The sequence below is a fragment of the Maniola jurtina genome, chromosome 8 (assembly GCF_905333055.1).
Source record: "Maniola jurtina chromosome 8, ilManJurt1.1, whole genome shotgun sequence".
Classification (NCBI taxonomy): domain Eukaryota; kingdom Metazoa; phylum Arthropoda; class Insecta; order Lepidoptera; family Nymphalidae; genus Maniola; species Maniola jurtina.
The window spans coordinates 10862515-10884176 of NC_060036.1; the positions used below are offsets into that span (position 1 = coordinate 10862515).

Sequence of the window (21662 nt, forward strand, 5' to 3'; positions counted from 1 at the left end):
AAAAAATCACGTCAATCCGTTGCTCCGTTGCGACGTGATTGAAGGACAAACCAACAAATAAACATATTTTCACATTTATAATATTAGTAATGACATACATTCACTTCATTCCATGGTAGCTTACTGCTTAGTGGTTAAGAGTGGACGTACGCCTCCTATTCGGATGGTCGGGAGTTGTATCCCGGGCACGCACCTCTAACTTTTCGGAGTTACTTGTGTTATCTAGCAGATTTTCGTAGCAATTAAATATCACTTGCTTTAACGGTAGGAAAACATCGTGAGGAAACCTGCATGCTGGGAGTTCGTGTTAATATTTCAAACTAGAGGATGCCCACAATTTCGTCCGCGTGGATTTAGGTTTTTTTAAGATCCCGTGAGAACTCTTTGATTTTCCGTGGTAAAATCCCCGGATTCCGGTTCCCCGGAATATAAGCTAACCCTGTACCAAATTTCGTCAAAATCGGTTAAACTGTTGGGCCGTGAAAAGATAGCAGACAGACAGACAGACAGACAGACACACTTTCGCATTATAATATTACTATGGATAGTATGGATAAAAATATAATCAGACAAATGCGAGTTGGACTCGCACACAAAGGGTTGATTACCACCGTACAAGAAATATTAATAATTTTATCGTGTCGGCCATTTTGAATTGTTTATTATTTGTTGTTTTGGCGGCAATATAAATACTTACAATTCTGTACATCTATAAGACTCTACTTATGACGGTTGATGAGATTGTCAGAAAGGCGGATAGACGGACTGACAGCGGAGGCTTAGTAACAGGACTAACAGGGTGCTTCGGGTACGGAACCCTAAAATCCAGGCAATGTTGCGAGGTTTTTTATCGATGACAAGTTAGCGCTCACGAAACTGGTCAATTTATCAACTTCTTTATTGAGATGTCCATTATATCCGGGCAAGGAGACAATAATTCACACTCTATATAGGCCAAGGAGATATAACATGATCTGGCGATGTGTAAAATAAAATCCCTGCAACCTTGATACGTCAACGACCCAACATTGTGATTCTTATTAACGATCGCGTAAAAAGGACAGGATTTTAGGCTTATTATTTGATTTATGATTTCTGTGACTGTGAGCGCTTGTACTAATTGTAACCTCTTTGCTAAAGGACAATATTATGCACAGCTAACAAACCCCAATAAAAACTTATTTGGGTTTTAGTAGGTAATATACCTACGATCCATGTGCCTACCTATTATAGACCCCGACAGGTCCAGATGACAATCGGGGTATGAGGTGGGGGGACGCAGCGCACGCGGGGGCTGTGCGGATGTGCGGGGCGTCCCCACCCCGATTGCCATCTCGACCTGTCGCGTACTATATTTAGGTCTTAAATGCATCTATTTACTGCAGGACTAAAGGCCTATTCACATTACCTGCGGACAAGGTATCGTAAAATTCTACGCCAACCCACAAAACATTAGGTTCTGGAATTCACATGAGAATCGCATCACTTTTGCGGTGCGGTATTGCACCGCAAGTATATAAAAGGGACAAGGACCCGAAGAATGAAGCAACGCCATGCGTTGCGTCGGCAGTGCGGCGCTTGAGCGGTGCCGCTGCATCATCCTATATTATAAATCATTGTACAACGCTACACGAAGCGCGGTGTCGTGCGGCACCGCACCGCACGCGCACATGGAACTCGAGAGACAAGGCGGGAAAAGCTAAATCCAACGCCAGATATGCTTTCTGTGGCATCCAATACTCAAATTCATACGATAATTGCGACGTCGCAAAGCACTGGAAACTATCGTGTAGCCTCAGCACAGTTTTACGATCTATAAAACTGTGGCCTCAGTAAGATAGCGTGTCTTCGTAGACGAACTACAAACAAAACGTGTATTTTGGCGATTCTTTTCGCCAGCAGCAGTGTTGTGTAGCGCCCTTTCATCTCATCATTAGGTACCTAGTTTACCAGCATGGACGTATAAATCAAACTTCTAGAGTTCTGTCTATAATATAATTTTCATCTGCAATAATTTAACTCGGTACTAAATAATTTTCTAGAAGCAGTCGGCAATGCTTATGAAACTATGAACGTAAGTAGTCCGTTCTCAGCATGTATTATCCCGTCTCGCTACTTAACGCCACCTGGCTGAAAGTTTCAAGTCTGGGTATGTACATTTTCACTGCGCATAAAGTTTATGGCTGACTCTTGCTTCCGTAGGGTTGACTCTTACGGCTTAAGTCATACGTATTTTAATAAGCTTCTTCTTCGTAAAACTATTGGTAAATCAGTCGTCGTCATCATGATGTAACGTTTTTAGAGACAGATTTGATTTGCCTCACGAGCTTTGCCACTTCTTTCTGCTGTGTGGTGCACTCATGCAAGGGAGATGGAATCAGCTACAGCAGACAATTTGGTTGGCCTTTGGACGACCTTCGTTTACAGTAGAGATGGACCATTTCACAGGTAGCATGTGAAAAATCACGTGAAATGCCTTTCATGTTATGTAAGTAATTGTGAAAAATCACGAAACAAAATCTCACAAAATATCGCGCGCGCATGGTAATCGACCTGAGCTAAAGCTAAAAAGTGTGTGGACGAGAATACTGACGTCGTGGCTGTGACAGAAAGAAAAAAAACAAAGTAACTAAGTAGTTAAATTAATATGATAAAATAATGAAAAATGTATTTACGAACATTGCATCACTTTGGCCGTAAAAAATCACCTATGAAATCGTGTGAAAATTACTCTAGTTAACAGACCTGAAAAATGCGCTGCATTCAGCCTGTCGGCTCTGCCGGTTTATGATATTTAATCTATGAACGGCTTAATATTCTACGTTAATTAAAATATTGGTACCAAATTATAGTTGCCTTGTGAAATCGTTTCACTTTACACAGAGGCGAGGCGTCCTTAAACTTTGCTTTAGTTCCTTTACCCAACATAACTTTGGATAAACTGTTCAGAATTTAAACCGTAGTTTGTACCTTTAAATAGGAAATTTGGACCAGAAAGCTTCTTTAGTAAATAAAAGATTCCTTAGTAAGTAAATAAAGAGGTAACGTAGATGATATTTCAATATAATAGTTAATTAATCTTGTACCATTCCAAGAGCTCACTGCCACACTAGACTGAGGTGCGAGATTTGGGCTAGAACTTTCTGGATAGGCACTAAGTACCTACACATCCTAACGTTTGTGTAACTTGGCGAGCACTTGCAACCATCCAATTTGCGTGACATCCAAAATATTTCGTAACAGTTATGGTGCACTAACCTTCCCAACAATTTTATAGGCAATAGTTTGACCGCTGACGATTAGCGTGAAACGAGTTGGCGAGCAAGGAGAAGCGAGTGTGTAGTTGGGATAGTTTTGTCGCTGGACTTTGAAGAGTGAGCGAGTGCGACAAGCGAGTGATCGCCTAACATCCTGTCATACATTCATTTAATCAAATGAAATTTTCCGCGAGGCGTTCTATAAAATGTACAGATATTATGAAGGTAACCGCTATTTATTATTTTTATTAATAATAGTATAATGATATATTTATATATTTTTCTTTATTACTTACCACTTTTTACATTTATAATTTAACATAATTTTAACATTTACATTTACAATATTGCATCACATACGAGTACGTTTTTGAGATCAAGAATAAGAAAATTAATAACAAGTGTAAATTAAAAATTTATAACACCCCCGACGATCTAAAGTATTTGAGTTTTCCAAAACATCATTTTCAAATAAATAATTATGTATTTAGGCAACGTCCATCTTGACAGCTTGACATTTGTCTATTGACATAATATTATGAACCTAACGGTTATCTAACCTTCTTTTATACAAGAAAACTAGAAAAGAGCTGATAACTCTTAAACGGCTGAACCGATTTTTTTAGATTATAGCTAAGAACACTCTCGATCAAGCCACCTTTCAAACAAAAAAAACTAAATTAAAATCGGTTAATTCGTTTAGGCGCTACGATGCCACAGACAGATACACAGATACACAGATACACAGATACACAGACACACAGATACACACGTCAAACTTATAACACCCCTCTTTTTGGGTCGGGGGTTAAAAACTACCCCACATTATTCTACTTTGAAACAAATTCTTTACTATAGTTTGTAAGTACTAAATGTATTATTACTTACCTACTAATATTTCGTTAATTAATCTCAATACTTTATAAATAATAACTATAATAATAAATATTCGAATCGTCGATACCGCAAAGCCTTAAGACTAAGGTCTTCAATCAGTGCGTCCTACCTGTGATGACGTATGGAGCAGAAACGTGGACACTGACAGTTGGCCTCGTCCACAAACTAAAGGTCGCTCAGCGCGCTATGGAGCGAGCTATGTTGGGTATTACTCTCAGGGATAAAATCCGGAACGAGGAAATTCGCAGAAGAACAAAAGCGACCGACATAGCTCAAAGGATTAGCAAGCTGAAGTGGCAATGGGCAGGTCATGTCTGTCGCAGAACCGACGGCCGATGGGGTAGACGTGTTCTGGAGTGGAGACCGCGTACCGGTAAGCGCAGTGTGGGACGACCTCCTGCCCGCTGGACCGATGACCTGAAGAAGGTGGCGGGGAGCGGGTGGATGAGGAAGGCGGAGGACCGTGTTTGGTGGCGCGCTCTTGGAAAGGCCTATGTTCAGCAGTGGACGCATACAGGCTGATGGAATGGAATGGAATGGAACTATGCACATTGAATCTAATTATTATTATTTTATTAGTTATATAATTATACAAATATATTATCATTGCTTTTGAAAATTTCAAGTTCAGGCACAATTCGGATCCATGTCTTTTCAACGCCACCACTGGGGTGTCGTTAACAATTGTTGTTTTTTGGTAACAACACCATTGCACCAAACAACCATCAGTCAGTTCTACATTAAAAACATTATAGTCGGCGGTGGTGTCGTAACCATAAAAATATTGCAGACGACGCGGACGCCCAGGTCTATGACGACACCCAGTAGTGTCGTCCAGTGGTGTCGTCCAGTGGTATCGTCCAGTGGTGTCGTCGAGTCGTGTCATTGACATGGAACGATCTCTATCTACTATTGCACAACGGTTTAGGATTGAAATTAGAAAAGTCACAACTCAAATCGTCGAACTATAGTTATCGTATTTGACCTTGGTACATATACATTTTTGGTTTAAAAAAATATAAACATTTAAACTTTACTTATATAGCGTATCTACTTTTGTTCATAGATTCTTTCTCTATAAACTTATTTCTTTCTCTATAACTTCCAAACTATACTTATACTAAATGTAGATATTTTATCAAACTAAGCAAAAATAGTTGTGCTTACAATTTAAGATCGATTATGAACTTTAATAAATATTTACATTAGGTACCTATTATTCGAAATACAACAAGTTTAAGTGCTCGCTGCCACCGCTCACCGCTTATTCCACTGTGAAACATTTGATGCTCTTTACAGATCCAGATAAGTGATCTTAGTGGCCGTGAAGGCGGCGGCGCCGGCCAGCGTGGCCGCGACGGCGACGACCGCCGCTGTGGAGCCGGTGATCTTCACCGCGAAGCCCATGATCACGGAGATGAAGAGTTGCGCCACGAACACACAGCTGCTGACCACTGCAACGTCGGTGCCGATGCCACGCTCCTGCTCGCTGCCACCGCCTTCGCTATCCCACTGTGAATGAAGAAAACAATCAAATACTTACAATAACTAAGTACTTAGGTACCTTTTTTCTGCGTGCAAACAGTTTTTTCTAATTTATTGATTAGCACTTGGCTGCAATCAAACTTCCTAGCAAGTATCATGATGCAGCTTCAGATGCAGCACGCTTGCCTAGAAGATGTCAATTCACTCTTGATTGTTGATATCACACTAATATTACAAAGGTGAAAGTTTGTGTGTGTGTGTGTGTTTGTTACTCCTTCACGCAAAAACTACTTGACGGATTTGCCTGCGGAATGGAGATAGATAATGTCCTGGATTAGCACATAGGCTACTTTTTATCCCGGAAAATCAAAAAGTTCCCACGGGATTTCGAAAAACCGAAATCCACGCGGGCGAAGTCGCGGGCATCGGCTAGTTAAAAGATATTTAAAGATCTCGTTAGAACTTCTCAAAATCCTGTCTTAGTGAGGGTCTAATCTAAGTTATAGAGAGAATCTAAATGAAAATGCAGAATCAGAACATTATCAGCGTACGACTCAAACCGCTGGGTTTCGTTTGAGATTGTACAATATAGGTTATTATTTAATACGATAATTCGCAAGGGTTGGTTCGCATTGATTGGCAGCGAATTGAAGTGGAACTCTAAAATTTCACATATCATATTATTATTGACTTCTATCTTCACCATAAACACTACCGAGAACAAAAATTGCATTGGCAGCGAATTGAACCGAAAGAATTTGACATCGATTCGCTGCCATTGTGAAAGGACCCTAAAGGGCGAAATCGCATTGGGTACAAGGCCGGTTCGCCTATATCTAAGTTTCTTAGTAGGTTTCTACGTGGTTTTCATCATCGCGTAAATAAGACATTTTTTCATAAAGAAAGAAGAGATAGGTACACATTTTCTAACCCGAACCGTGTGAGGCCAGGTGAGTTGTATCAAAAGAACTAACTCCTCGATGAGCGGTGATAGCTTAGTGGTTAAGATTTCCTTCTATTCGGGAGATCGGGGGTTCGGTCCCAGACACGCACACCTCGTTGCACGCGCACCATGATGTGCGTGCAATGGTGCAACGACGTTTTAAGCAATATCACTTACTTTAACGGTGAAGGAAAACATCGTGAAGAAACCTGCATGCGTGAGAGTTCTCCATAATATTCTTTCTTCTTCTTCTAATATTCTATGTGAAATCTGCCAATAAGCACACATGCATTATGGCCATTCTGAGAGGAGACCCGTCCTCAGTAGTGAGCCGGCGATGGGTTCATCATGATGTTGATAAATAATGAATACCTCGTTCTCAGCTCACCATATGTTCAGATTAGTTTCTATGATTGAGAATGGAAGAAATAACTTATATGAGTACTTAATTCCAATTACTTACCGGATAAACTCGAACATCTTATTTATGATTCAAAAGACCCTACATCAAAAGGTGACTTATACCAAGCTTTAACAATACGGATTACATTATATGATGCGTATTATCCCTTGCGTAATGGTCGAGTAAACATTTTCCAACGATGAATTGATAAATGTACACGATATACTTAGAAGGAGAGTTATAGTATTATTCGTGATAATAAAAAGTAGATAAGTACTAGAAAGCAAAAAAAAAATCGTACTATGCGTTTCACATAAGAAGACCATCTGCTAGTAACCTTTGTAACTATACCACTAGTTTCGCCTGATTGTTTTGCGGGTCTCGTGATGAAACTTGGAGCTCGTATAGTTTTCCGTCATTATTTTTTATCTATATCTATTCTATACATATAATAAAATTGTAGAAAAGTGGTGTCTGTACAATGGAAATATATTAAAAAAAAAGTAGCAGGGGTTGTTATTATATCGATGCCGAATCCGAAATTGTAATTAATTTTTTTGTCTGTTTGTCTGTTTGTCTGTGTGTTTGTGCACGCTAATATCAGAAACGGCTTATTCGATTTAGATACGGTTTTCACTAATATGTTATAGTAAGCTTCACTTAACATTTAGTGTTTATTTCATGTCAATCGGTTCATAAATAAAAAAGTTATGTCAATTTAAAGAATCACGGCGAACATTTTTGACGTACAGAGTACGTACTACACGCCTCGCGCCTGAGCGTCCGTGGCTATACAAAGCGCGCTGAGAGCTATTCCACGCGAACGAAGTCGCGGGCACAGCTAGTTAATGAAATATATAAAGATCTATTAAAGTGAAAACATCTTAGGCGCGTTGGGAAATTTTGGAATGGATAAAAACTGCAAGGTCCATTCACCGACATGATGTTAATAGTGCCGATGATGTAAAAACTAAACTAATGTTAATGGTTTTAATTTATAAATTACGAAATTTTAAGTTTTGATACTATAATTAATTTGAAAATCCAAGAAAACGACTGATATTTTCAAAGTTTTCAGTCTTGTCAGAAGGCCCCACTAACTGCCATTTTTTTTATTAATCATCTTGTTTATTTATTTATTTTGAAAACAACAAGTAGATATCCTTTAGTAAAAAGAAGAAAAAACTTTTCGATCTACAAGAAAACCTTATTGAAATTTTCTCGTGAAGTTAGCTGTATCTTGAAAGTTACAAACTCTAAACAATTTGTGTAAAATGCTAAACTTTGTGTGATAGGGTATGTATTAGTAAAGTTATGGTGTATTATTTTTAGATAAACAGGATTCGAAATCCATTTTATGAACTTTTCCAGTTTCGAAAACTCGTTGCTATAAAATATATACCACACCATTAGGTATACTTCCACAGTGGACTCAAGACGAATGTTTGACCGACTTAGAGGACTCCAGTATAGCTTTTTCGTTTATTCCGTGCGTTATTATCCCAAGAAGACTCCTAACATTATGAGATTATTGTAAGGGGTAATGACCCTGAATAATAAGGAATACACCCAGAGAGAGGGAGAGACTTACCATGCCAGTAGCATGATAGTGCGCGACCAGGAGATAAGGCATGGTGAAGAGTGTGGAGTACATGATACCCGCTGTCCAGCTGAACAGGATGACGGCGGCACGAGCTCGCAGCAGGCACAGCATCATCATCCCACAGCTGTAGGTGCATAGACCGCCGACATACACCTTTTTTGCTCTGAAATGAGATACAGAATAAATTTTTTTCTCTCTCTGTCTGGCTTTACAAAGATAAGCCAATGTCAAGTTTGTAGTTATTTGTAACAAGTTAGTTAAACTATACAAGTATGGACTCCGTCTGTGCCGGCGCTCGCCGACATATGCATGGCACCCCCTTAGAACACTTTCCAGTCAGTTTTAACAAAAAAAAACATTCCAAAAAAGTAGAGCACGCCCGCCAGCTAACACCAACACAGACGAAGTCATACAGAATAACAAAAGTAGTAATAATATCTAGGTACAGTCTGTCCATAAATTATTTTCGAATTCAGCAACAAATAAGTTGGAGCACCTACCTATTACCGTGCTGTTCTCATTTTATCAAAAGAAAATTCAACGAAACTACCTAGTTAAGTATACCTTTCTTTGAAGTTTTCAAAGAAAATATAAAATACGTAGAGTGCATTGGAAAAAATTGCATAGAATTTTCTTCAGACTTTCTGTCTGAAAGAAAGAAATGAAGTAATGAAAGAACAGCCACTGGCTTTGATTAGAGATGTTATGCAATTGGGCTAAGAGATAGCGCGTGCCAGACCTTCTTTATTTTATAAAAGCTGAAAGTTTCTCTGGGTATTGTCCCCAACACAAGAAGGAACGATCGTATGAACTTTGGATCGTGGTGGATTTGGGAGACAACAGGTAATAAAGGTGTAAAAAATCTTACGTCAAAGTATAAAGTCTAATTTTTTATATTTTCTTCGGAATAGTATTAAGAAGTCACGTCATGCATTGCCAGATACTATATCGTAGCAACCCCCTGCCAGACACTCAAGACATTTGTGTCTTGCAATGAATAACGTTATTGACCATGCTCTTGAAATCCTACGATCCCAGAATCGCGAAAAGTTATTGATAGTGTAACACACCCAATAAATATATGTAACTAACTGACGCCCGCGACTTCGTCCGCGTGGATTTAGGTTTTTCGAAATCCCGTGGGAACTCTTTGATTTTCCGGGATAAAAAGTACTCTATGTGCTAATCCAGGATATTATCTATCTCCATTCCGAATTTCAGCCAAATCCGTCCAGTGGTTTTTGCGTGAAGGAGTAACAAACATATACACACACACACACACATACAAACTTTCGCCTTTATAATATTAGTGTGATACTGGCACGTGACGTCACAATGATTTGACGTACTTTTTTAGTTTAAACAAAGAACGTTAATTTTACGTATTTTGGAGGACCTCTATTTAGTAAATAATCATTGAGAAATAATTTATTTTTGACATTATCGTATTTCGAAATCACACTAGCAGTGATGGTTTGTATTCTTCTAGTTTTCCTTAGTAGAGTGCACGCGTAAGACTTACGCGTGCACTAAACGCAATAAGGCTTCGTAATCTGTCAAGTTTTCCCGGAACTACTTATAATATGTTGCTGATAAGTTTCAAGTGCTGTGAAGCATTAACTTCTGAAGGTGCATTTAAATCTGGAAACCTCCTAAGTGCTGGCTGAAAGTCAAGGGCCGTCAGATCTTGTTATAAGGAAGTACAGCTACAGTCAAGTTGAAGGGTAAGTAATATGAGCTCCCTCGGTATGTGTGCTTCGAGTCAACAGCTCTGGCTCTGTTTAAAGTGGTTTGCTTTGACTGTACAGTATACACAATTAATGGCAAACACACTTGGGACAGGAGACAAAAACACATTATTTTGGTGTTTTTAGGATTCCTTATCCAAAGCCTCTATACCTACCACGTCCGTCTGTCTGTCTGTCAGTGGACTGTATCTCATAAAATAGTTAGAGAGTTGAAATATTTACAGAGTAGGTGGATATGTATTTCTATTGCCGATACAACAACATTTCAAAATGGTCGCCATCCAAATTAAAAAAAAATAATTTGGCACATTTGTTTCTTATACAATGATACGGAACACTTCGTGTGCGAGTTCGACTCACATTTTACCGGCTTTTTTGAACGTCGAGATGTTTTTTAAAGACATTATTCGAGCAGAAGTAAATTATTTATAGTGTGGTATGGTTGGTTTATGAATGATACCTACTTCATACCTCAAATCTTTTCAGCTAAACTGAGTAAACTGTAGTAGTTAAAAAGTAGGATGTCAAAACATCATTAATCTGTTGTGTTACTTGAATAAGGTTTTACAAGTGCTAACTGGTCCTCTACGTCGGTACCTAGTACCTACTACCTACCTGTTTTTCTATAGATATATAGGCACATAGAACTGCAAAACGTTAGAGGAATTATAATATTGTTAAAAAGTTTCAGCTTTTATTGAGAAAGTCTTCAAAATTTCCTATGGCAACTGGAAACAACAATTTAGGAAAAAAATTAGCCAAAGACATCACTACACTTTAGTTGGCTTCATAATCTTATTATATCCCTTCATAAGATGAGGAATGCCCAATTAGTAGAAGAATTTCTTAGACCCTAATAGCAGAAAGAATATACCTAAAAAATATTTTCGTCAGAGAAACATTCAGAATGTTTTCTTAAATTGAAATAGATTCCTAAGTTACACCTACCTACCAGAGAGGTCATGAATAATAATTTAAATTTACATTCCTAAAGAAATAAATGTGATGAGCCTGTAATGTGAATATAAGGAAAATATTTCACCTTTATTCGATAAAGATCTTTTTTTTATCATAAATTTTTCATCTCATGTTTAGGTCTGAATGAAAAACTTTGATATTCTAAATCACTCCCACCCACACGCTTAAAATTCTCAGACAAAATAAATTGGATTGGGTTATTGGCATAGTTATTGTTTAGTAACATTTTTTGTTGATTTGTATTTTATATTTCTTTATAAAGATCATTAAAGATTATACATCGTTGGTAAAGATGATAGTTCAAAAATTCTGTGATGTGGTGATATTGATTTGTGCTTGGATACCTATCTTACGTCAGGAGTTAAGAGTTAAGATCATCTATTATATATTCTATCAAATATTATAAAAAATCAGCTTCGCATGTTTGCGCCCGCAAAATATGAAAAGTAGTTGATGGAATGACTTGAAATTTTTACACGTTTCATTTCTCAAGTTTCATACTTATAGATACTTTAATCCCGAAGTACCACGGGAACGGATATTATTTACTTATCAAATAAATTCTATGAATGTCAAACTGCTCTACTGCGAAGTATGACCGGGGTTATCTGTTTTTACATAAAATAGTAGGTATAATTAGAATTTCTTACCCGAGTCTTTTTATAAGCTTCTCAATAATAGTAGAGTAGCAAGCACAAGATAACGAGTACATCGCCATCCCCCAGCATCCGAAACGGACTCCGGCTTCATAATTTACACGACTCTCGCTTCCCACCGGTGCCTGAAATAAATTGAGAGCAATTTTTCAATTTCACGTAAATGATATTAGTGCTCGGCAGGCTTTTACCGTAATTTGTGGGTACTCAAAAAAATTATTTAGGTATTTTAGCCTCTAATTTTTACCCCACTTAACCTAAATTTTACATTTTTATTTCTTGAAAAAATAACTATGGAATGGCAAGTTTATCTATGGAAAGTTGTGCTTTATTAGCGTAACAGAAAGGCATAAATCAGAATGTGCAATCAAGTAAATACAACTTTTTAAATATAATTGCAAAAATTATAAGTAGGCGATGTAGGCATGACGGCTCTTACTAAAATATGATAAACTATAAAATAAAAATAAAATAAAATAAATATAATAAACTAGCGACCCACTCTGGCTCCGTGTGGATGACTTGATAAAGAAAATTACTCCTTCACGCCACAATGACTGAACCGATTTGGCGGAAATTTGGAATACAGATATGGCATATTATTGTAAATTGAATACTTGAAAAGAGCAAGCGCCGAGTTTCTTGCTGGTTCTTCTCGGTAGGAACGGCATTCCGAACCAGTGGTAGATTATTTTGACGATTCAAAAGCACTTAAGTATAAAAGTTTAATTGAATAAAAATATTTTGAATTTTGAATTTTTTGAATAGATACCTACCTAGCTCATAATCTGAATTGACACAAAGGCTACGTTTTATCCCGGAAAATCAAAGAGTTTACACGGGATACCTAAATTCACGCGGGACCAAGTGGGCATCATCTACTTAGTAGGTAACAAATATGTAAGTTAACTAAACGTTAGCCTACTTTAAGTTGATGAGTCAGTTTTATAACGTTAATCTAAACGACAACATCATATGAAGCCATTTGCGTGGCGCTAATCCGTTTTCTAGCTAATACAATTTATCTATGTGTAAGGTTATTTTTAAAAAGTTGATTTGAGTTGTCAAAAATAATATAAAATTATTAATTTATCTAATGCAGGTAGTTTGATAAAATCGATATTTGGCTCATTCGATGTCATACAATCTGTTGCTAGGAGGCCAACAAGATTGAACTTGCATAAATACGGGTGTTTCAAAGGTTTTAGTTTAGTCTCCTTCCGAGATTCGGGGCGATATCGCATATTTTCGGTATTTGGATTGTGAACTGAATAATTAGATGTTGTGATAACAATCACGCTCTAATTAAATTATTTATTTTGGCATTAGTTTGTTTAGATTAAAACTCTCGGATAACCTTACACACTAAACTTGTGTTTTTTTTGTGTTGGTTTTGGAGAGAACATTCCAATAATTCGATAAAAATATTTAAATAATACCTGCTTTTCTGAGTGACGCCAATAATTCAGAAGCGGGACGTGTCTCACGTTGTCTTAATTTCGCTTTGGTATCTTTTTGTAAACAACCCACATTTGATTAAAATTTTTATTGAGTTTGATTTGGTGATTAAAATTTTTAGTTTTTTTTTAATAATTTAGTCTTTTGTGAATTGGAAAGTAATTTGCAATGAGTGGTTCAGATTTTGTATACATCGAATGAGAAGTTAGTCGTTTGGATTTATTGTTGACTTGATATCAAAACTGAGAGTTCGGCAGTTCATGGGTAGGTTTTAATGATTTGACGGAGGGCAGGATAGCCCATGATTTCGATTTGACTTAGGGCAAGGAAGCCCGCGACTGACATGACAAGATTGATTAGAAACACGAGGACGTGTTAAATTCAGGACGGCCGAACTGTAAGGTTATTTTTAAAAAGTTGATTTGAGTTGTCAAAAATAATATAAAATTATTAATTTATCTAATGCAGGTAGTTTGATAAAATCGATATTTGGCTCATTCGATGTCATACAATCTGTTGCTAGGAGGCCAACAAGATTGAACTTGCATAAATACGGGTGTTTCAAAGGTTTTAGTTTAGTCTCCTTCCGAGATTCGGGGCGATATCGCATATTTTCGGTATTTGGATTGTGAACTGAATAATTAGATGTTGTGATAACAATCACGCTCTAATTAAATTATTTATTTTGGCATTAGTTTGTTTAGATTAAAACTCTCGGATAACCTTACACACTAAACTTGTGTTTTTTTTGTGTTGGTTTTGGAGAGAACATTCCAATAATTCGATAAAAATATTTAAATAATACCTGCTTTTCTGAGTGACGCCAATATATGTTTACTGACTGAATCACATTACTGAATGAAACTTATCTAAAACTAAAAAAAATGACACTCATGATTCAAAAATTTCTATATATTGAAATCGCAAAAAGGAATAATAATATTATATAATACAGATTGATAAACCAAAATGAGATTAAAATTAAAAGTCTTGAAATATCGAAATTAGATTTCAATCCTTTTCACGTATGATAAATTGAGTAATCAATATCCATACTTTTCCATAAGTATATTTCGATAAATCCATATCCATGTATCCATATAATATTTATGATATTATATTATAAATGCGAGAGTGTGTCTGTCTGTCTGTCTGTCTGCTAACTTTTCACGGCCCAACAGTTTGACCGATTCTGACGGGTACAGAGTTTGCTGAAGACAGACATAGTCTACTTTTTATCCCGGAAAATCAAGGAGTTCCTTCGGGATCTTCAAAAACGTAAATCCACGCGGACAAAGTCGCGGGCATATAAACTAGAGTTTGATATTAAAATTATACTAACAGCAGGATTTCCTCCAAAAACAGATTCACCGACAAAATCAGTGAAGTAAAGAGAGTAGCAGACATGGGCCATCCAGCAGAACAGGTTGGTGAGGCAAACCACACGAAGAGACTTCGGCATCATCACAATGGACTTGAGGTAATGCTGGAGAGAAAGAGGCTCCCCGTGACCTTCTGGCACCTTTAACGTTATTCCACCGGTGCCCTGAACATACCATAAAGCTATAACATTCGAAAGTTAATGGTAAGTTACATTACGAAAGACATATAGTTCGTATCAACTACAGCCCTTTTTGATGCTATTTAATGACATTAAAATTAAATATTATGTGAATACTTGTAACAGCTTTAAAAGTTAAGAGCAAACTGTATAAGATTTTTTCTAATTAAGTGCCAGTTACCTGCACATAATATACTCCCGCTCTGGCATTTAGCAAAAATAACAACCAGGAATGGTTGACGTAAAAGAAGATCCATTACCAATGTTTATTTGAGTATTTGTAAAAGGGACAAAATAGACTTACATTTATGTCACTCTCTACAGTTATATCTGGTTGGTTCAATGAACCGTATGAAACGGTTTCTTTCTTTATTCCATTTCTTTCTATATCCTCTTCCTGGTTGAAATTGTCTTCAATTTGATCTTTATCGTTCAACTTCTTGTAGTCTTCATTGTCGTTGAGCTCATTCAACGGTATCTCTTTGAAACTTGTTACAGTAGCGGATACACATACGATAAAAATTATAGTGATCAGAAAAAATACCGCCCTGACGTGGCCACCAAATAATTCACCTGTAAAAGTAAATTAAGTATATGTGGTCACAGGTCACTAAAGTAAAAATGTCTAAACTGATGATATTCATGTCAGGTCAATACCAAATACTTAGGGCATTTAGGTAAAAATTAGAGAGGCTCCCGTGATTTGACCCATATAGCCAAGAGGTTTGTGGAACCATGGAATGTGGTGTCATCTTCGTGTACCTAATTATGATTGTTAAACGTGAAATTAAACCTAAATCGAACCTGATTCATCCTCAAATAAAAAAAACGGTTTTAACCATTGCCAGAAGCACAATTGTATAAAATTTGAAGAATTATGTGATGTCTGAATTATTATGAAGTTTAAACAAATTGTAGCGTAGAAGTCATGTAGTGTCAAGAAACAACTAATAGTCTGTTTAAAGTGTGGGAAGAGCTACCATGAGTGTATTGCTTACCTAGCGAAGTTTCGTCCCAGTTTATGCCTCCAAGTGCATAACCCATAAATCCTCCAAGGCCAGCCATAACGGTAAATGTACTAAGACCTTTAGCATGGTCCTCTGAAAAATAAAAAAATCTTAGCACGACACAATAAATTTTCAGCAAAAAACACGATCCATCACATTTCCTGAGGATGCTTCATTGTCGGAGCGAAACGTGCGTCGAGTGGTTTTATCGGGGGTTTGTCTGGTGCTGCGTAGTGGTGGTACCTATTGTTTGCTTGGTGACTGGCTTTGTCTGCATGTTTAGCAGTAGGAGGGCAGGCAATGCACCATACATGCATGGTTCTGCGGATTATAGCGAATTAATCTTTTGGTTCCTTGTATAAAATCTAAGCAATAAACATCATGACTTCAACACGCGATAGTTGAGAAATTGGATGTCTCATAAGCTAAAATACCTACTAAGTACGCCTAAAGTTTTGCATAGTTTTCTTTATCTTGTTCACGTTTTTGCGGTTGCCCCTAATTAGTTTTCAGCCATATCTAACTTCATTTATTGTTTATCCAAACTAAGAATAGAGGGTTGGTAATAATGGCTCTTTCTAAAAGTAATTTACTTGCGAAAATCATGACCTAAATAAATTGAGAAACTTGAAGATCGTTTTCAATCCTTACTTAAATATCTTTATCTGTTAAAATATTTACTCAGTAATAAAAAAACTGCTACTGAAATTTTAGACGGAATGTAAATAAGTATGAAAATGTTTGCTCCTTTATCAGTCGGACACTTGCTGATTCCGTTTGATTAAATTAAAAATAAACTGTTTCAATAAAAGGTTGATAAGAAATACCATAGGTTTAAAAAAAAGTCCTAGTCCTTTTGAGCCTAGTTAGTATAAGACAATTACCCTTTTTATTGTTGCGTAATCCATTATCACTTTCTCATAGAATTAATTTTTAACCGAGTTTAGAAAAAGGCTCAATTCGAGCTTTTATAATTAAGTACATATATTATGTCGATGTTTACCTACGCTTAACTTTTAATCATCCGATTTGAGCGATTCTTTTCTATTCGATATTCTATGTTCAATGTGGTAAGTCGGTTTGTTTTTAGAAAATATGCTATTGCTAAGGTAAAAAATGCCACTATTCTAGAAATACCAAAATAAACATAGGTATTTTTTAAGATAAAATCAATCACGATGAGTGCTGATAAGGAGGAGTGCTCTTGGCCACACAATATTGTACCAACGAAATAGCTAACAGTCACATGTTCTGACGTTTCCTACACAAATATTTAATTAAAATCAAACGTACTCGTATACCTAACAAAGTAGGTGAAGAACGCGTTATTTGGGTGTTCAAAAAACACTATAATATCACCAAAATACACGTATATTTGGAAATTAGATGAATTGCTAGTAGGTATACTGAATATCTATATGTATAAACTTCTGAAGATTGCTACAAAGACTCCAGTGGCAGGAAAAATTACCTAATGTTAGGAAAGTTCCTAGCTTAGCCCTTACCACTGCCTCTTACTGTTGAGTTATTAGGAATGTTTTTGTTTTGTAAATAAAAGATCTACAAATAAATATAATGTCAAGAACATCGTCACTGAAAGGCAAAATATACTTTATCAGGGTGACTAATATAGTAAAAACAGTGTTCTATATCATTCACCAATGAGAGCATCATATCAAGGAGTTTTCAAATACAAATGACATGAGTAGGTTATCATAAAATCAGCAGTTTACACAGTCTCAAAGCTGTTGAGGTCAAGTATATCAGTGCCATCATAATATCTTAATGAAGACGATAGGTGGGTTAAGTAGGTAGGTAGGTGTTACGAGGGCTGACTGAAATCTTAACAGACCAATAGTGGAAAGTATTCCACTGTATTGGTCCAAATCCCACTGTAAACAAAAGGTGATGGCAACAGCACTGCAGGGCTTAGAGAGCGCGCGTGTAAGTGTGGATGTAATACAAGGACCTACATCATCATCATCAACAACTGATAGAAGTCCATTGCAGGCCATAGGTCTCTTATAGAAACTTCCACACACCACGGTCTTGCGCCGCCTGAATCCAGCGGCACCCTGCGACTCGCTTGATGTCGTCCGTCCACCTAGTGGGAGGTCTTCCAACGCTGCACTTTCCGGTGCGAGGTCGCCATTTCAGCACCTTGGGACCCCAACGTCTATCAGTTTTTCAAACTATATGCCCATTGCCACTTCAGCTTCATCACCCGCTGAGTTATGTCGGTTACTCTTGTTCTCCTATGGATGTCCTTATTTTTGATTTGATAATAAATCAATCAATCAAATTTCCCTTTTCTTTTCAAAAAGGAGAACTTTTCTTTTGCCAACCTATCGAATGGGAAAGGAAACTTCACACCAAAATCATGAAAGGAAATTTTCTCATTTAAAACAAATGCTTTTGGACGAAGAACATCAGAAGGATCGTCAGGAACTCTCAATGTAAAGTATAGTTATGAGGACAGCCACAGGCACGCTTTTTGATGTGAAAACCTACATAATATTTCCTTATATATATTAAAAGTTGTCAAAGTAGCATATGGCTCGCAGATGGTATGTTTCGGGCTTTAGAGATAGTAAATCAAAACAACACACTAAATAGCCCTAATAAATTGTTTGATCAAATTCTCCAATTACTACTTACTTAATTACTAGGTCATCAAACCTTAATTACCTACTAAAAGTTTGTTCTAAGGCTTCAAAGTACGTAACGTGAAACTCTGAATCTGTTTAATTACTTTATTTATAACTAGATGTTGCCCGCGACTTCGTCCGCGTGGATTTAGGTTATTAAAATCCCGTGGCAACTCTTTGATTTTCCTGAATATAAAGGGTAGCCCGTCTTTGTACCAAATCTCATCAAAATCGGCTAATCGGATGGACCGTGAAGAGTAACAGACAGACAGTTACACTTTCGCAATTCTAATATCATGGTTTTCGGTCATTTTGAAGTATTTTGATAAACCCATTATGTGACGATTGTGATGGTTAGGTATATAGGCAATAACCCAATTTGATAGACAATTAGTTACAAATCTGAAATCTGAAGTTGCAAAGAAAACTTACCTGGAACTGTAACATCCAGTAAATATGCTCTTGCTGGACTTTGGCAGGCATCAGCATCGAAGTCCAATAGAACAGTTCCTAGAACCGTGAACAGGACTCCCCAAGGGTGGTGATTGTTGCTCTGGACCTCAAGGGCCGAACTACGTGGACCTAGTGAAGATGGGACCACCGTCCTATTCACAGGATTTTCGTCACCAAACGCATAACCTATGTCTTCTCCATTGGGAACTAGAATTAGGCCTGAAAAACATATTATTATTAAAGCCAATTTTACTTTCATAAATAATGGTATTCAAATTTTTGTCCAATTGATTGAATAGAGCTGCCAAAAATTATTTAATTTGCACACAAAATAAAGTTTATTTTATACGTTGTGGTTATTACTAAGTTCAGATGAGTCTGTTTAAATCTTGTAAAATACCAAGGAATAATTAATCAGTTCATTTCTGTATGGTAAGTCTATTAGGTACAACAAAATCGCAGCGGTCTTGTTCAAAATATTTGTCTCTCTTATATCATAGTTGTTTAGAAAAGCTTTCATACATATTCTACAGTGGATTATTACACGTAATTTTTTTTTTTAGAATTAAAATATTGTCATGGGATCTACCTCCAAATAATTATTAGGTAGGTACGTAACGGCACAACTCACTTATGGTTTTGAGTTCATGGGACACCAAAACATGAACCGATCACATCTTACATGAGTTGAGCCGTTACCTCTGTCATACCTCTAAAACTGCCGCTCTAATTCCAAAAAGTTGTACCTACATATCAATAACTCAAACACTACTTTTTGCAGTTAATCACTTGTTAGACAAGTGTAAATTAAAAATTTATAACACCCCCGACAAGTGAAGGTTACAGTAATAACTAGAAAAGAGCTGATAACTTTCAAACGGCTGAACCGATTTTCTTGGATTATAGCTAAGAACACTCTCGATCAAGCCACCTTTCAAACAACAAAAAAAACTGAATTAAAATCAGTTCATTAGCTTAGGAGCTACGATGCCACAGACAGATACACACGTCAAACTTTTAACACGCCTCTTTTTGGGTCGGGGGTTAAAAAAGGACGGCAGAAAATTGCTTACCCAAAAATACTCCAATAGACATCAAAACAATAAACGGACGTCGTCTCCCATATTTAGACTGGCACTGATCACTCAATGATCCCAGGAGTGGAGTCATGAAGAAGCCTATCAGCGGTGACAGCGCCCACACCAGGGTCATTTGCTGATGAGGGACCCCGATTTGAAGAAGCGTTGGGGATACAAACGCCGTCTCTCCGGCGTAGGAGAACTCTATGCCCATAACTGCTGCCGATATTCGCATGAGCTCGAGTCTACTTTTTCTTCTGTTTTGAATTAGAAAAAAATATGTTTCAAATGTAATTCAGTGATTCATAAAATATACGTTTTTGTATTGCAACTCATTCCACACTGATATTGTACAGCAAGAGTGTGTCAATCTGTTATGTTTTCATACTCATCATTTCGCTGAACTAATTTTGATGAAATGTACCACGATGCTACTCATAGCTTGCACCCTGGAGACGGAATTTAGCAGGCACTTTCAATCCTGGTAAATCAAACTGACTCAATGAGTTCAAACCACTGTGTCTATCTATATAGAAACTTGAGAATTGTGTAAGTTTTCTCTAAAATGGAGAGGCACCCTAATGAATTTTTGTCAGAAAGTTCGCCCGCGCTTAGTGACCGGGGTAATATCACTTTAGTAATAGTAATATCACTTTTACACTACTAATATGATAAATGCGAAAGTGTGTTTGTTCGATTGCTCTTCGTTCACGTCACAACGGAGCAACTAATCGACGTGATTTTTTACATGGAAATACTCGTGGTTAAAGACCTGGAGAATGACATACTCAGGTTAATTTTTAACCCAAACAATCGAAAATTGCCACGGGATGAAAAAAAAACGAAAGCCACGTGGACGAAATACCTAGTGGGAATGATCTAGTATTTTATTTAAAATAGTTAACGAAACATTGAATTACAGCTACAAACACTTTTCAAACTCTTACCTGAACAGATCGCTATATTCACCCTCATGTGTCACTCGTTCAGGAGGCTTATCAGATGTGGGTATAGCGAATAAGGCTTCCTTTACAGCCTCTTTCACTCCATGAGGGTGCTCCTCCTTCCATTGCGACCATCGTTCCTTGCACTTATCCCTAGTCGAATGTAACCTCCCCGTTACCCCCTGGTACTCATTTAACTTATCAGCCATTATTAAATAAAAGTTTTTAGCAACTCACAATTTTTATTCAATTTTTATTCAATAGGTACACTACAAATATTAATTGTTTTCATTGTTCTAAAAAAGTTTAGCACGCGAATGTAGGAATGTCTCAGTTTTGTCGTTTAAATTTTTTCTGTACATAGTTGTTTTTAACGAGAGTAGTTGTTAGGTTGGTTGTCGGCCGTCGGACTGTCGCGAGTTGGAAAGCGGAAGGGACTGAGGCGTATACGCCGCCTTCTGTCACGGCCGCCCGCCCGCCCAACAAATACATAGAGTCGCTAGAATTGACACCTGAAATTATTACAATTTAATAATTGTAGA

General features: G+C 37.1%; 1 protein-coding gene across 1 annotated transcript; it reads right to left on the reverse strand.

Moving 5' to 3' along the window:
* Positions 1 to 5372: 5372 nt before the first annotated feature.
* LOC123867443 (proton-associated sugar transporter A) lies at positions 5373 to 21575 on the reverse strand. Its single transcript, XM_045909481.1, has 9 exons — positions 21124 to 21575; positions 20171 to 20433; positions 19077 to 19316; positions 15988 to 16089; positions 15294 to 15562; positions 14771 to 14974; positions 11965 to 12095; positions 8577 to 8751; positions 5373 to 5666 (listed from the first exon to the last, which is right to left on the reverse strand). Exons 1-9 carry the CDS (start codon positions 21327 to 21329, stop codon positions 5448 to 5450), a joined length of 1809 nt encoding a protein of 602 aa, XP_045765437.1. The 5' UTR covers positions 21330 to 21575; the 3' UTR covers positions 5373 to 5447.
* Positions 21576 to 21662: the final 87 nt, after the last annotated feature.